Genomic DNA, 17,848 nt, shown 5'->3' with positions numbered 1-17,848 from the left:
TTGTTTTAACTATATATAATTATATGCACGCAACCTGACCCTTTGACCTCGATTTTGGCGTGGACTGAATATTTTATTTTAAACAATATTCTGACGTGAAATACAAAATGTATTTCAACACAAGTACGACATGGTTGTCTGGGGTTTCTTTCCTGATTGTTGAGTCTTCGCAATGTGTTTTGTATAATTATTGTTGTTTTCCCCCGATGCTGAAGGACCGTAAAGCTAAATGGCAGTTACATGCATGGGCTGAGTGAAAGAAAATATTTCTAAGCCTAAAATAAAACCTAATATTACACCTCTTTGTGTATTTGTTAATTTTACATATGTTTGTCATGACAGTATGTTTGTAAATATCTAGAAAAATCTCGTCTTTCGTTGATAATTTCGATTGTTTGTTTGGAATGTCGATCCCCATTGGTTTCTCCATACTGAGTTTAGGAAGGGCGTCGATCAACACCGTGACAATCAGCCGAGAGAAGACAAACATTGACCGTAATTCATGGAGATCATGTCCGTAATTTGTGGGCTGAAACCCCAAATAATTAATCAAGTATTATTATTTTAATATATATTTTATTTTACATCGCAAAACTAAACCATGCCCAAAACAGAGCTAGAGTTGTTCGCGGTGAAACAACCGCATTGAAGACGATGCAACTTCAAGGTGACCACCGAACTCGGCCAGAATTCTACTCGGCCAGTGACCGATCACGGCCAGTGACCGTACTCGGCCAGCATATGTGTTAATGGGTTTGTCAAAGGGTGTCGATTTCAGTGACGCAACAGTAAAATGTTTAAAAAAAATACATGGGCCCCAAGGGTTATCGATCTCAGTGATGCAATAGCGAGCGCGATTTCAGTGATGTCTAAGGGGCTTTATTAATAAAAAAGGGTTGTCGATCTCAGTGATGCAAGAGCGAGCGCTGTGTCTTTTGTCATATCACAGTAAAATGTTAAAAAAAATACACGGGCACCAAGGGTTGTCGATCTCAGTGATGCAATAGCGAGCGCTGTGTCTTTTGTCATATCACAGTAAAATGTTTAAAAAAAATACACGGGCACCAAGGGTTATCGATCTCAGTGATGCAATAGCGAGCGCTGTATTACAGACTGCCAGAGTCAAATCACAATACAATATAAAAAAATGTACGGGCGTCAAAGGGTGTCGATTTCAGTGATGCTGAAAGGGTTGTCGATTGTTAAAAAATAAAATATGGCCACAAGGATTATCGGTTTCAGTGACGCAGTGCTTTATGGTTAAAAACGTTGGAGTTCGTGTAACCGTGGTGTAACCCTCATGGTTAATTAACACATCTTGCAAGGTGTGATTCTTGTATTAGACGCTTGTTATTGTTTCCGTGTCACAAGCGGCAGCAACGAGCACTGCGTTATTTATGTAAAAATAAATACTGCACGGACGGCAAGGGTTTAATCAAGAATGGTGAGAGGCATGTAGTAATCTTCAGTGGAAATGAAATACAACAGTTTTGAAACTATGCCATGTTATTGTATATACAAACCGGAAGGCTGTTGGCGATCCACTCCACTCAAGCAAGCAACATGTTGCCATGACGATCCGGCCCTGGTTTGGACGATCCAAAACAGATTGGGTATAAATTATATTCGATATGCGTTCATATCTGAGCAATACATTTCAGGGTCCGCATTTTTGTGGTTTGTTAGGATGTGTTTTCGTGGGGGAGATTGCGTGAATAAATTGAGAACTGAAGTCGGAATGTAACAATGTAGCAAGATGTCCCACTCTGTCGCCAAGTTAAATGCCCGACTTCTTGTACTTTATACGCTAAGTTGCAAACAATGACCTGTCAATTGGCGGCAGATCATTGTTTAAAGAAAAAAATTCACGGCTTAAAGGTGTTAACAACATGAATAGAAGTGAGTACTTAATTGATGATGCCGCCTGTACTAAACTTCGACATGTCGCTTTCGAGGCATAGTTTGCAATAGAAAAGGTTACAACAAATAAATAAAATAAAACGAACTAAAATTGTCACTGGGGTTGGTGTCTTTTTTCAAAATATTTCTTTCCGGGTACCTCGCCATAGGGAGTGTTAGACCACTGTTGTTTAGCAAGGCTATGAATTGTGTCTTTGCTGGAAAAGTTTTGGTTTTTGCCGTTTCAAATAGAACATTTCTTTCGGGGGTGTTTCTTTGTGTCTCAATTTTCAAGTTATGGTCACTGAGGTAGAATTTAGTTAGATTTTCGCGCATCTCAATATTTTGCAGGGTAACAAGGTAGGTTTCTGAAGCAAAATTGTTTTTTAATTCACATTTTGTTTCTTAACTTATTTTTTAAATGTGGCGCAATCGTTATTCGAAATAACAGTTTTCACTGTTTTCATATTTCCATGTATATTATCAACTTGTGTCATGTTTTTTTTTTCAACTTTATGGTCACAAAAACAATGGAGTTCGCGTGATCGGTGCGTAAAATACTTCATAGCTACAAGCGTGGGCATACTAACTTGTAATCGACAGACATGGATGAATAAACACCTCGTGCGAGGCGCGATTTGACTGGTGGCATACGACAGGGGAGCTCTTCTTTAACAAGTCGGTAAAAGGTGTGACCACGTGTAATTATCAACAGTATTTCCATTGTGATTTTTATGCCAAATATGTCCATTATTTTATTTAAACACACAACTTATTACTGCTGGTTTATATTTTATGGGTTGCGTCGATCTCACAAGATACGCACAGACACAAGCACTCATGATATTGCCAGGTTGTCCCGTGACTTTCAACAACTAAAATAGAATTTCCCCTATGTACAACAACTTGTACCTTACAAGCGCGGCGTAATTGCATTTATTTACCAATAACTCGTATCTTACAAGAACGATGTATTTGCATTTATTTACCAATAACTCGTATCTTACAAGAACGGTGTATTTGCATTTATTTACCAATTGCAGTGTTCAAATTGGTCTGTACTTTTCCTAAATAAAACTATTTTTTTGAAAGTAACAATTCGTGTAAAGGTGTTTTCATTCCTAGCAGAATTTGGCAAAGAATTATGCTTATGGCTATCAGCCGCTAGAGGGTGCAGCCATGGCTGTGAACGTTCCAATAAAACCGGGACGCTTTGCCAAAATGTTTTTGTTATTCCTTGGAGGTATCTTATTAAATCCATGGGTTTTTTTCCAGCTACGGACAATATATATGTGTGAGTGTAATCACATTGGGCGAGAAAAATGGTATAGATGATGTAACAATCTGGTAATAACCGCGTTGTGTTTTTAAATATATATGCAATGTATACATAGCTTGGTTCCGCGCATGAAGCATTGTAGCCTTTTCCTGTTTGCCAAGCACAGTGACAAGTTAAAAATAAAGAACTTTTGGTGAGTAAATCTTGCATAAATCTTGTTTACCCACTACAAAGCCATCCGTGAATCGATCTAAACATGGAACTATAGTTCCATGATCTAAAACACTACTGCCTTAGTTCATTTAACCACACCGTAGGTTAGCGCCGATTGTGAATCACACTTGTAGCCTTGTCAAATGGTTTATTATCACGGTGACATGAGTCAAGACGCATGTGAATCATACTCAAGCATAGTCCATTATTATATATACTAGTAGTTTATTTTACCGTAACATAAAGTTTATCTATAACAGAAGTGATTTATTAAATGCAACTCGTAAATCTTCACAATATTTTGTAATGGATCTGAAAAATAAAATGCATTAAGGATAAAATGTTGCGCCATACAAAACTGCTACAAATTGAAACATTAGTTTTAGTGTTTTTACATAGCAGAGCTTTTTCTTTGAAAACTTGCGTCACTGAAATCAACAACAGTCGGGGAAACAGGAGCGTTTCTTTTTTTGTGTGTTGTGTTGTTACACAGCGTAGCCAGGCGGTCGCCGATGTGATGTATGTGATTCCGATGTAATGTCTGTGTTTTTTCTTTGAAAAGAAAATTTGCGTCACTGAAATCGACAATGTTCAGCCAATGTTGAAATCAACAACTTGAACATGTCGGAGAACCAGTAGCGTTTGTGTGTGTATGTAAACTTGCGTTGTTGAAATCGACAATAAAACAGTCACGGGAGTTAGACAAAAACAGTCAGTGAAACGGATGCGTCACTGGGTATGTTGTGTAGCATATAACATCTGGAAATAAAATGCCGCCACGGCAACAGACGTGAAAGAAGGTGACAATTGTTGACCAATGACCAGTTAACACCTCGACATTCACAACTGGCCGAGTTGTGCATTTTTTTCTTGGCCGAGTTGAAATCTGGCCGAGTTCGGTTGTATTCCAACTTCAACTAGCCATTTCTTACCTTGAAATAAAAAAAATAAAAATTCGAAGAGCATCGGGGAAAATATTAATAATCCTTATCAATCGCTTGCTTTATTTTATTCGAATCTATGAAATTCACGATTTTTTTTACATTTGTTGGCAACGTCCGCGCTAAAAAAGATTGAAAATGTGGGTGTGGTTATTTTGCAAAGTCCTGTTGATAATACGGACAAATATGGTTCTGTGACCCAGTTCGTGCTCCGATCAGGTGACTCTCAGCCAATCAATGATGTTGTAACAAAGCATATTTGACGCTAATTGAAGGGTCGTCGTATAATCCAATCTCCGGCGTCGATTCACATAGTTGTTTGTGCTGTGATAGGCTTCAAAATTATTCGCTGAAAAACATATATTTTGACAAACTGATGGAATTTGACCTTAGTTCAAAAAGAACATACTAGGCTAAGATACATTAGAGCTCACGCGAATCAGTTTTCTCTGCAAGTTGTGAAATAAAGTAAACCAGAGTAGCGTCGATGATTTTCAGCCCTGAAGGACATTGAATTGTTCATCAACTGGCCACCAAATAGTTATGGCTATAACTAAATTTGACACGTTTTTCTTTTAAGCCCAATAAATTATTCATACATGTCAAGCTCTGTTCGATTTTTTCAGGGCATGTGGCCGTTTTTAGTCGAAATTATTTTTTTGTGGGAACACTTTTGCGGTACGTATACAGTATAGACCGAGCTCATTCAATGATCGTGACTTAATTTTAAAAATTGAATGTCAAATTTTACCAGACGTGGACCGATGTGGATTCGATATCGTTATTTTTGGAATTAATCACTAACATTTCCTCGTTTCTCTGCTCTGTCAAAAGGAGTTACCCAGGCTTTTTTCACGTAACTGTCTCATTAAAATAAAAATAAAAATATTACATCTAGAACAAGCACCCAAAACACGTAACAAGAGGTCCCAGTTCAGTTGCTTTCACGATACAAGTGTAATACAGCTATTAGATTTGAAGTGTCGTTCAGAATGTAATAATAGTTAATAATAGTTGTATGTTCACACTTCACTATCAAAACCACCATTTCGACCACCATGTGCCAGTTTTCAGTGTTTGGGCGAGCGGTCAATGTTTTCAATAAGCGAGCGAGCGAAAAAAAAAAAAAACGAGATTAAAATGCGGTCGGTTTCCGGTCGGACAAGACCGCGTGGTCTGAAATTAAGCGGTCGATGTAAAAGCGGAAGGTTGGGCGAAATAAGTACTGTATGACCATGTTTCTCCGACGAAGTCTCGACTGACAATAATGCTGACAATGGACGTTAGATAAACACGCATTGTTTGCAACTGGAAGCTTATCACCCGTTATATCAGAATCGTCAACAACAGAGTATACAGATAAGATTTTATCATTTAATTCCTTCCAAAGATAAACACTATGCAAATATCCACGAAACGGCAGTTGTAGTCTTTTCTGCTAATGTTTTAAAACACTAATTTGAGCAACGTTATTTCGCAATTTCGATCTTTTGTAAACCTGGGGTGATGTATCAAGGTCTAAAGTAACCGTTTTATCAATTTTTGAAAAATCAAGAAAAAAGTGAAAATTTCCCTTCTCGCTACCTTAAATAAAGTTTAGTAAACTTCATTAGATTGGAAACCGCAAACATGGACATAGAAATCCGGCATGTTTAAAATTATACATTATAAATAATACATTCATAAATATACATACATATTTATTTGCTGATAGTCTGCTTGTCAAAAAACTTGAATAAATAAATAAATACAATATGTATATTTAAATACTAATATTTCCAGGAATTTATTGAGATGAATGACAAACTGAACATTTTCACACTAAATGTGAAGGATTGAATCCTACATATAAATGGAGGGAAGAATTTGTTCCTTTGGCTTCAAGGTAGTTACGGCTACTGTCGAAACATATCGCCAGAATTCCTTGAGGTTTACCATGTGGTTTTATTTTATGTCACTGCTCACAAAATTAAAAAAAAAATATGTATGGTCCCCAAATTACTTTTTGCGCAAAAAATGCCACTTAATGGTTCCTATGATAAAAAAGGTTATGTTACATCTTAAAATTGCGTTCGGTATATATATACATGCGATAAAAAAATCTTATACTGGTTAAAAAATCTTCAAAGTCGATGACTCGTGTCTAAATAAATAATTATTATTCATTACCTGTTTTAAAATAAACCAGAAATGTTCAAGAGGTTCACGGAGAAATGTAGTGCAATGTCAGGAAAGCGCGTTTGAAGAGGGGGTTCTCTCAAAGGGCCTTCGCGATTACCAAAACTTACCAGCAAATAAATTGAAAAAAAAATATATGCAAATATATATTAACAACAACAAAAAAGCAAAGAAAAAAAGCCCAAACTAAGATCTTAATTTAATCAGATTGGCCGGTATGTAGTTTATATGTTCCAAACGAGATGCGTCAATTGCTGCCGTGTCAGCAAACAACTCAATTTACAATCTTTGTTTTTAGGTATAATTCATGTCACACTTATAATACTTGTATAAAAGAATGAATATGGGTGGTGATTTTGAACTGCAATTTGGGCAAGAAATTAGAAGTCTAGCTCAAAACACGGTAATGATAAATTAATTTTAACGTTACTCCGATTAACACAATCTGAAGCATGGGCGCCGCCCATTAAATCAAATTATGTGTATGAAAATACACTGATATTTAGAATATATATTTAAACTCGCATCTAGTTGGAAACTGGAATTAATTTGGTAGTGTTTTACTTTTATTCAATAGAATATATGAACTCCGAAATCCACTTACAGTTACTTCATATTTATCAAAAAGTTTGCCCCAATCCTTTTTAGATACGACCTTGTATAGCAATAAGCAATCCAATTGTCAAATGTATACAAAACTGTAACAGTTCAAGTTCAAATCGCGATTATTTGCAGCGCCATCACAGGGCTGAATAGAACAATCGAGAATTCTGAAAAGGTCGTTGCAACAGAGATAAACAAAAATGTGCTCAGGACAAACACTCACGTTAATTTTATTGGCATTATTGTCTTAATGTGTAAATTACATTATGTCATTATTTTCCCATATGGCCGTAATAACGGTAATCATATTTTTTAAATTAGCGTACTAGTGATCGTTATTAATTAAGTCGTTTTCCACAATACAGTTGTGCACGCATTCACCATCCTCTATAATAGACATTAAAATATTCACGTTGTCGTACACTACAATATATTACACACAATTGTTGACTAAGTCACATATTCCACATATTTTATTCTATGACATTCGTACCAGATAAATGACTATGTGTATTAAATGTTTACGCATTGCACCATTTGGTGACATCTGTGCCCACTAGCACAGCGGATTACACGAGATATAAACAATCCGCCTGTTACACATTGAAATTAAATTCTGAATACGTGGATAGCACGGGTGACGTTTCCCACCGGTCGCGACTCGCACGGCAAGGTATCACCTCGGACAGGGGGATGATATTTCTGGTCGACAGGAAGAATTACGTTACAATTAGTAGTGGTGGATTTGGTGACCAGACTCAGGTTAGATTTAACTTTCATTGAGTTGCGTGTTTGTGTGTGATATCCTGGGAAAAACAATTAGTTGAACTAGGAAGGGTAGGATGGATCATATGTTATGTGTTTATTTATGACTACCACTCGTAATGTCGTTATACAGATATTATATTTAAGTATTCCTGACAATTAAATGCGTTTGTTTTGTTCTATGTATTTCTATATAATATAAAATCTGATTGGCTGGAGCACTAGGAAACCTGCGTTTGTGACCCGATAATAAATAAACAGGCTTAAATACTGAACAGAATCGATACCACACAACTGGGAGCGTTCATATTGATTTCAGGTGAACGATCAACTGATCTGAAAAGGGAAACCTGATACAAGTAATAATACGATTTATTATTGCTGTTTGTGATGCGTATTTTGCGATAAATTACCTGCAAGAAACTCGCGGGCCATTCGTCTGGTTTGTAAATTCAAAGAATCAGATAGTTAAAACAATTATTTTTCGTGTTTGTTTGTTTGGAATTAGTATATCGATAGTGTTATTGCAAGTTATTATAATACTAGAATTGTTGTCGATTATCTCATGCGAGGCGTCCAGCTACGCGTAAATTCAGATATAACACTGATGAATGGCTTTTGTCCAAAAACGTTTTGTTATTATATTTAATAATTAATTACTGAGATTTCCTGTACACTTAGTTCAATGAAGTGAATGTCATGCCCTGGAATTACAATCCACAATATAGAACGCGCACAAGACGTAAATTCCATCACCTAAAAATGTATCAGAATGCCAGTTTACACAAATACAACTTTAAAATTAATCCACGTGGTAATCGACATATTACGTAATATATCACAAGTTGTAATATTGCGGTATATTAATTTGATTGATTTTTTTAAAAACTTATTTGTATCATGGCTGTCGCTAAGTAGGGGAAGGGGAGTCGCCCAATCAAATTGTTATTGTGAATACGTGTATAGTTTAGTTTGTAGTCAATTTGTCTCATATCTGTAGTGTTCGGTACTTTGATCTCATGTACCATCACGTAGCCAGTATGCGACATATAGCCACGGAAATTCTTCAACGTTCATTAGCATATTTTTCGCCAAATATGCTAATTTTGATATAATATAATCTGATAGTTTTCAATTTAAAAAATAATAACTACACTACCAGGATTCGTTATATGAATTGCGCTATGGATGTTATCAGCAGTGAAAGATGATAAAACAATTAAGTCGAAAAGTGTTACTTTATCTAAAACATAACCATTCATATTTATGCAAATTAATTTGGACTCATTATTAGCATATATAGACAAATAGTCTATATAGTTTGATTGCACATTTTTTTGTTATTTAGTTGTATACGCGTTTTTAATGATAATCCTTTTTATATACGCTTATAATAAAATGTATACTTAATATTCAGTTTTAGGAATATCATCTCTATGAATGGCACGGTTGAGGAAATCAGACATGATGTACATCAGGCGACGGGTGGTGCTGTCCGTGTTTATTGTCGCAGTGTCAGCCTCGATATGGGTCCAGATGTTAACAGCGAGTATCACTAGACAAGCAGATGCCAATAGCATGGACACATCAGGTAATAAGTGTGATGCGAAATTTGTGAAAAGTCAGAATGTTTTCCATTTTGCCACACATTGCATAATTTCTTTTCATGCTCAATTCATGTAGATTTCTGGCATAGAGACGTCTCCTCCTCCAATATGTCGCTGTTGAGGTCTACACATGCAAATAAACAATAAATCTGTAAATATATAACATGACAGGTCACTGGAAATGTCAATTTGTATAAAAAAATACTCGGTACGTGGTCAGTCTATTATGAATAATTGAACATAACGTTTCAACCATGCTACTGGTTACAGAGATTCTTCTATAAATGTTAGAATAATTTACATCCCACATTTTATGTAGCTGAATGTTTGGACTATATTTCATATTTTCATGTTTAAAATTAAATGACAAAGTGTTGTTAATGGTATATTTAGGAGATTTAAACTTAATTTTAGTAATGCGGAACAAATACCATCAAACTCTGCTGACTTGTTTCTCATTGACCTAATCTTCATGAGCCTTTGCGATTTTAGCGTGTGTTGTTATCGTTGCTTGGGACTAAATTCCACACGCGTGCGCAGGAGACGACTCTCCCGCTATAACTTATACCATGGAGGCTCTTTTCTACCTCCATGCTTATACCAAACAACTGCTCTACTTTGAACTGTGAGACAATGATAAAAGGCATGTCATAGCAGAACACTAAAAACATTAACATTTCATTTAAAAAAATGTAATAAACTGACTGAATTAATTGAATAAATTATTCATGTGAAAGTTTGGTAATGAGATCAAAAGTTAATCAAAATTTACCTTATATTTTATATTTTTTTTCACCATACAAGTAATTGCTTTTAAGGTAGCGAGACTATTATTTGTGTTGAAAATTACGATTTTCACATTTATTTATTAATTGATGAAATACACTATAAACTTTCATCTGATAAAGTCAACGTAACCTAGAATGTCATGTAAGTTGGTTAAAATGTAGATTTTCGGAAGGGAAGCAAGGCAGCTTCAGTAGTGTTTTCCAAAATCAACAACACAGGTTTAATCTGTGTGCCTATAAGTTTAAAAGATTAACTCAAGACAAAGCAATGTTAGGATGTGTTATCAGTAGCTATCTGACACACAATGAGTGTTTCCAAACATTTAAGTGATTCGTCTCTGCCCCTGGTTATTTCACAGATTAGTCATTTGCATATGAATGTGACACAAGGTCACACAGCCACTAAACAAATCATTGATTTTGTTTTTTTCATCTGCCAATTTTATTGAACTATAGCTATACCATTTCTTTATTTTTTGGTTTCCAATAGCCTTTCACATTTGGATGCCCCTACACATGTTAAAACAGACCTTGATGGGAAAACAAATTGCTTGTGCAGATAAACAAGCTTGAAAATCTTTGCTGTGACTTCATGAACGTTTTCTAGGAGTTTATGTTTTTTGTCTTTAACAAAAAATAACGCATACTTATTGTCGTCGGATTATAACCAAATTTTCACAGCTTTAAGGTAGAGATGCCAGGTATTTTAATTAGTTAATTAGGAAACCAAGGTGACCTCCCTTGTCCACAAAACTATCAATTTTCGGACAGCTTATTGTATAAATTTTAAAATTTTGTTAGTATTTTTTATGGACACTGTAGTTTGAAATATGCACAAAAATGTGCTTTTTTGCTCAAAAGTGATTTAAACAAAAATTATGCTTCTGTTTCCTGTCAAAATTGGTTTATGGGTACATCTGTTTACTATGAAGAAAGCGCCGTCTTGAAAACTGTCTACCAGTTGTCAATTTTGCAGGGCAGCGGCTCTAATTTCACTACTTCAAGTTTATGCATAAATTAACACCCAGGCTAGTTGTCTGTACGATTGTTGTAACACTGTTCAACCAAAAACAATGCCCCGACGGCGTTTTGAAGATAAACACATTGTCAATCTTTTGTGAAAATTTCAAAACAAAAGGTCTAAGCGTCTAAGGAGCTATTTTTTTTAAAGTTCTGGCATGTGCACTAAAAAGAAGTTGAGATAATTGCTAATTTGCATAACAATTCACTCGGTAAGAAGTTTGCTAATGCTCATAATTAAAATGGCTGTAACAGTTTTAAATTTAAATGTATTATCGTTTTGTTAAATTTAAATATAGTGCAGTCATTTCTTTTTTTCATCAAGTTTCTTTTTTATTATTTATGTACAGCCTTGCTAGATCTTGCTAAGCATTCAAAAGAGATAATGTTTGGTCCTGTTTTCTATATTTTAAAATCGTGTTCTGAGTATATTCCAGTATTCACACTTCTACAAAATTTTAACAGTCCATAGCCAAGACTGTTTGGATAATAAAAAGCAAAAAAAAAAAATTAACTCCGAAGTGCCCACGAACCTGCATCTCTACATTAAGGTGACAATGAGAGGAACTTGAATGTGTCCATACAAACTATTTCATGGATTAATTACCACTGTGTTGTGGTTTGAGTTGGGGGCAATGCGACTAAAACTGAAATTAAAATTCAGGACACTACTTTTCAAAACGCGTTGCTTGAATAAAACTGATCAGACACATTCAATTTACCAGACTATTGAACAACTAGGAAAAGTGAAAAAAAACTTCTTATCACCAGCATAAATTACAAAAAAAATAATTTTTTCACTTTTGATTAAGTAACGCACCGTAGAATGCAGATACGGGCATGACAAACACACCTTGAAGTCTGGCGATTCCAAAAAATATATACTTTCCTGAGTCTTATTGTAGTCATTTGGTCACAATTTGAAGATGAAAACAAGTATACAAATAATAGTCCCGCTACCTTAATATCTTATAATAATTTAAGTGTCTGGAGATATAAAGTTATTATTGTCACCTTTTAGAATCTCTTAGTTGATTTAGAATATTCCAAAATTCTTTTGGGTTATTATTCTTGAACGTCATTAATTTATCTAATAATGTCTTTTGTAATTGCAATTGTTGTTTTTTAGTTTTAACTAATTGTTGAAATTTTGTCTTCACACAATAAGAAATCTGTCTTATTTTATTGTTGCTGTTTCTACTATGTCTGATTTAGCTTGTTTGCATAGCTGGTCATTAATAATGATCATGGATATTTTAGATTCACTATATATAGTTGATTCTGGCGAAAAGATCTCGTAACAAAAAGTATTTACTGTTGGTATAGATTGAACTAAATCATCGACAGATATCATTGCTTGTGTGAATTTAAAGATTGACAATACTGGTGAACATTGTACTCATTGTTTACTTTTTTTAAATACTTTATATATATATATATATATATATATATATATATATATATATATATATATATATATATATATATATATATATATATATATATATATATATATATATATATATATATATATATACATATATCGGAAAAAAAAGTATATGGAGATATGTTCATGAGTAAAATATATAATCTGCAAGGCACGTAGAAGGTCTAAGGTCTCTGTTGTCACTCATTTTGGTACATGTATTTTTTTTCAAAAATGCAATCTTCCATCCAACTTGTGAATGACCAATAAACACAACAAAATGAATATACTAGTATATAAAGTACAATGCTTCCTTTACCTTTCTGTCAATATATTACCTTTATATTTATAGTTTTGTTGTGTTTTTGAGAAGTATTTGTCACTAGTCTTATGCCCTTTATCTAGTAGTTGATTGTGGTTATACAATCTAAAGTCGCTCTTTTCTTCCACTCAGTCATCATATTTTAGGTTGGGCGGCATTACAAATTATTGAAAATGCAACAATATAGATCAATTTGTGGATGTATATATTGAATAAATGAAAAAAAAATGAATAAATCATTTTTTTAATGTTTTTATGTTTATGTTTGCAGCTGGCGTGTAGCGTGGGGTCAAACAAACCATTAGATTTTACCCAATATGCTTTGCGAAATTTTAGTTTTTGCCTTGTATTTCATGGTAGATAATTCACCTCAGTTTTACCTGTAAATACCCATGAATATATTCCTTAGCTCATAGATGTGACGAATGTTGAATTGATTCAGAAAGTAAGCCGTTTTGAGGGCTAAAGTGGTTATATATTTATATATATCACGGTAACTGCACTTCACGTTATCTGATTGAAATAAACCTGTACTGATAATTTAAATATCCATTTCCCATTTGTTATGACTCGTCTATTTATATTTTTATTCACAAAATACACATATTGATTTATTTGCTTTAGTTGGTTCTCGCTTATACCATATACATCAATTTAAATAGTCTCATTTGTCAATGTGTCGATTCACGTGATGTAGATATCAATACAAAGGAGGATGTCCATTTCCTCCATGAGGTACAAGCTGAACAATAAACGTGATATTCAATTACTTTTTAACACATGGTGATGCTTTATTTAATTTTCTAGAACCTGTATGCAATGTGAGTCTGGCTCCTCCCGGCAGTCGTCCAATTGTAGCACTAGCTAGCTATCCCTGCTCCGGCAATACATGGACAAGACATCTTCTTGAAACAGCCACAGGCATATACACAGGATCCGTCTATCATGATAAAAACTTATACCAAGGAGGTATGCTTGTTGTTAATTTTATTTGCTTTTCTGGTTCAATGATATTGATGTATAGGGGCCCTATATAAAAGAGATAGGAAACTGAGGCAAACAACAACGGAAATCAACATGCTTGGTGTACTAGCTTGGTTACACTCACTGTAATTTATAATTGTATTAAATAAGGCCAACAAAAGAATCACTATGTACATTGCTGCCATAATACATTTTTTGTGGATAGTGTTTGTAATTGTTACTGAATTGTCAATAATTACACATTGGCCATTTTTGTTGAATTTTAAAGAACTTTCAATAAACCGAAATCAAGTCAGCTGTATTTAAAGACCATTGACACTTATTAACACCTTGTTAGTCTTATGCGCGGTGGTCGTCGCGCAGCGCGTGTTCGAATTTCATGTATATAAACAATGTATTTTACACGCGTTGTATACGTCGCTATGAGTCCCATATCGAACAAGACGCGGCACGACGACTGCTGCCCTTTAAGTACCAATAATCAAGATTGCATCAAGGGATACTCTCCTGTTTTCCATCCTTTTTTTTTTCTACGAACATGTAACTTTATAAATTCGGCTATACCTTGCACTCAATAAACTTCATTTCTCCGAGACTAATATCATGAAATTTTGTCAAAATTATGTCCATATTGAATCCATGAGTAGTCTGGCAGGATGCAGTAACAGTTCATCGCCCCTAGACCAGTATCAATTCGTGTAACCAATATTGGTCAATCATAAGAGTGAAACCAAACCCAGTGTGTTGACCTACTATTAGACCTACTATGTGTACAGTCGGTAGTTGACCCTGACAAGCTTAATGGTTATTGTCTGGTCGTCATGGTAGAAGTGTTGCTCATTTAAAAAAACTCTAACAACACAGATATCTAATTATAAATGCCTGAGTTGATAACTTGCCATTGAAATAGCGTGTAGAGAACACGCACTTAAAGTGTACATGCGCAATTCAAATCCTGACGTCACAAACAATATGCAAAATATGATCTACCCAATGAAAGAATGATCTACTTAATTACGATTGATCTAAATGAGATCAAGGAGATGCCATATTCCATCAATTTAAGGGGATTTTGATTGTATTAACTATCATTCCCATATGAACTGCTACAGACATGGCCATAAAAAACGAAACATGTAGTCTAAGTTCAGAGATTTAATAAAAACACATATGTGCAAGTCTTTTGTTTCAGGAATTTTCATGAAGATGATGTGCGAAAATAATAGTGGAGATTTATATAATTTAAGTTTCGTTGTTGGCGTCACCTTGAATAATACGTTTTAAAAACTTGCAAGAGACATTTTTCAGAAAGGTAAAACTTTACATGTTTGTTTTTTCAGGATTTCTTGGGGAGATGGAAAACTGGCAATCTGGTACGACTTTAATTGTAAAAAGACACAGTCATGATCCAACACAGTATTTGAACTTTCACTCAGCCATAATGCTCATCCGAAATCCTTATTCAGTAATTTTATGTGAACGTAATCGACAGGTGACTAACAGTCACACAGAATATAGTAGTAAAGAAGATCTTGTTAAACTCGACAAAAAATCAGGAAAGGGTAAGTCCATAAATAACTATTTCCCATGCACGTAATGACATACCGTATTTTTATATAGAGCTTTATAGGAGAAAGTCTTCAATAAATCGTACAACGAACGGAGTTGTTTCGAATCAATACAGCGTGCTATATGAAAACGTGTTCGTTAAATGTACGCAGCTAGTCGAGGCACCTATATAGTGTATTATTTTTTGTATGTTTTCCACCTAGATTGGAAAGACTTTGTGAAGTGGCAAATTCCACGGTGGGAGGACGCTGTCATGTCATGGATGGAAAGCACACGCCCACTTTTAGCTATCCGATATGAAGACATGAAAGAAGATCCAGTTAGAGAAGTTATCAAAATGACAGACTTCCTAAACGTAACTATTGGGGAAAATGGACTTAACTGCTTAAAGCAAGACATTGAAGGTAGATTTCATCGATCAGCGGACAGTGAAAAATTACAGTTGATTGAGGAGTTGTATACCGAAGACCTACGTAGTGCTATTGATAGTACGATAGACCGTGTAACGAACAAACTGACAACACATGGATTTCAACCAGTCAGCGCAATAGCCTGATATATGAAAAAAACAAACATTTTAGAACGTAAAAAAAAAAAAAACGATTTGTCTCCATCTTAAATTTACACTCACCGAAATATTTTATATATACAGATTAACGAGATGGAGAGACGTTTTTCTTATGGGCAACAATACACATAATTTGTTGATCTGCAATACATTGTATTTCTCACACGTTAGTAATCTTAGAGAAACATTTATTCAAGTAATATACTCAACACAGAAAAAACAAATATATGGTGACTTATATGTTCCACTGCATTGAAGAGTACGAGTACGAAAATACATTGACAATTCATTGATAGAAGAACTATTTACATTGGATTATGTATCAAGTAACTTTAAATCGAGCAAAATATTAAAATACTTTTACTTAGAAAATGACGATGCCAGACTTCCGTCATAAACATACTTGTCCTGCTTGAGAACAATGTTGTCGCATATCGCGTTATTTCTGCTGTTCAATATACACAATTTCAGTGAGTTTTAAAGATTACCTATCCATGGTAAATATGTAGTAGTTAGCAAGCAGATGAAATGTGTATATATGGATAGTATGGAGCAGTCGATTTTGAATCCAAAGTGATACTTATCATACTTTGTGTTATATCAAAAGTAAAGAAAGATTAAACTAGTTGTAAATATTGCACTTACCATATCTCTTCTTGGTGTCTGCTTTTACCGCCCGACAATTTTCGTTAACTTACCAATAGTGAAACATATGGATGTATGAACTGGAGCGATAGAGAAAGCTGGGCTCCTAAAACATAAAAAAGCGCCCTCGTGCAATTACGAAGTATGCGATGATAGATTATTCAACTTTCACTTGAGGGAATGAGTCAGCACAGGAAATTAGAAGCGCCCTCATATAATCAGGACATGCAACTGAAGGGTCTCATACTCGACTTTAGTTGAGGTAACAGTACGTTCTGTATTACAGTAAATTCCCACTTGTGTTAGCAAAACATTGAATTTAGACACATGGTAAAAAATAAATAATCAAAATCACCTGATTAGTAATAACAAGTTTATTGACATCACATATTTTTCATATTAATATACAATTGTGAATTGTAACACTAATTTCACACTTTCTTAGACAATATGTGAAAATAATAAGTGAAAACTTTCTAAACAAAGGGTTACCACCTGTCGAGTGCTAACAAGTAAACAGATATATGCTGATTGTCTGACCATTATTCAAAACATGTACCGAAAAAATTAACTTTGTTTAATCAAGAAGGTATTCTTTGCCATATTTTGTGTTACCTAAAAGTGTATTTCAATTAAAAAAAACTTACTTATGTAAATAGACAGAACTATCTAAATAAAAGGCAGCTTCTCAATTGAAAAAAATAGCAAAGTTACAAAAGTGATGTACATTCAAGTATTGTTTTCTGTTTTATATTGAATTGTCCCCCCTGCAAAATAAGTGAAATTTCTGATAGTATTCAAAGCCAAATTTGTTTTTAATTTTCTCTAAATTCAATGGCACTTTTGAAACAGAATGGGATATGACCCATAGTCAGTGAAGCATGGAGAAAGCAGAGTTCCCAAAACTTGTCTCCCACGTTACTTACTTACAGTTCAGATAATGGCAGCATACACAGCGCCCTCATATGATTATGGTTTGCAATGGTAGAGCATGAGACTTCCAGTTAAAACAGTGAACTTCAGACAAATCTTAGAAAATAT

The 17,848-nt window shown here is 34.5% G+C and overlaps 1 protein-coding gene across 1 annotated transcript; it reads left to right on the top strand.

Moving 5' to 3' along the window:
- Nucleotides 1–7,724: 7,724 nt before the first annotated feature.
- LOC100374205 (sialate:O-sulfotransferase 1-like) lies at nt 7,725–16,802 on the top strand. Its single transcript, XM_002741965.4, has 5 exons — nt 7,725–7,875; nt 9,296–9,469; nt 13,849–14,010; nt 15,366–15,587; nt 15,798–16,802. The coding sequence occupies exons 2-5, from the start codon at nt 9,319–9,321 to the stop codon at nt 16,148–16,150; spliced, it is 888 nt and encodes a 295-aa protein (XP_002742011.1). The 5' UTR covers nt 7,725–7,875; nt 9,296–9,318; the 3' UTR covers nt 16,151–16,802.
- Nucleotides 16,803–17,848: the final 1,046 nt, after the last annotated feature.

The sequence above is a fragment of the Saccoglossus kowalevskii genome, chromosome 7, assembly GCF_978046115.1.
Source record: "Saccoglossus kowalevskii chromosome 7, keSacKowa6.1, whole genome shotgun sequence".
NCBI lineage: Eukaryota > Metazoa > Hemichordata > Enteropneusta > Harrimaniidae > Saccoglossus > Saccoglossus kowalevskii.
Note: the sequence above shows the minus strand (reverse complement) of the source record. Positions and strands in the feature narration are given on the sequence as shown.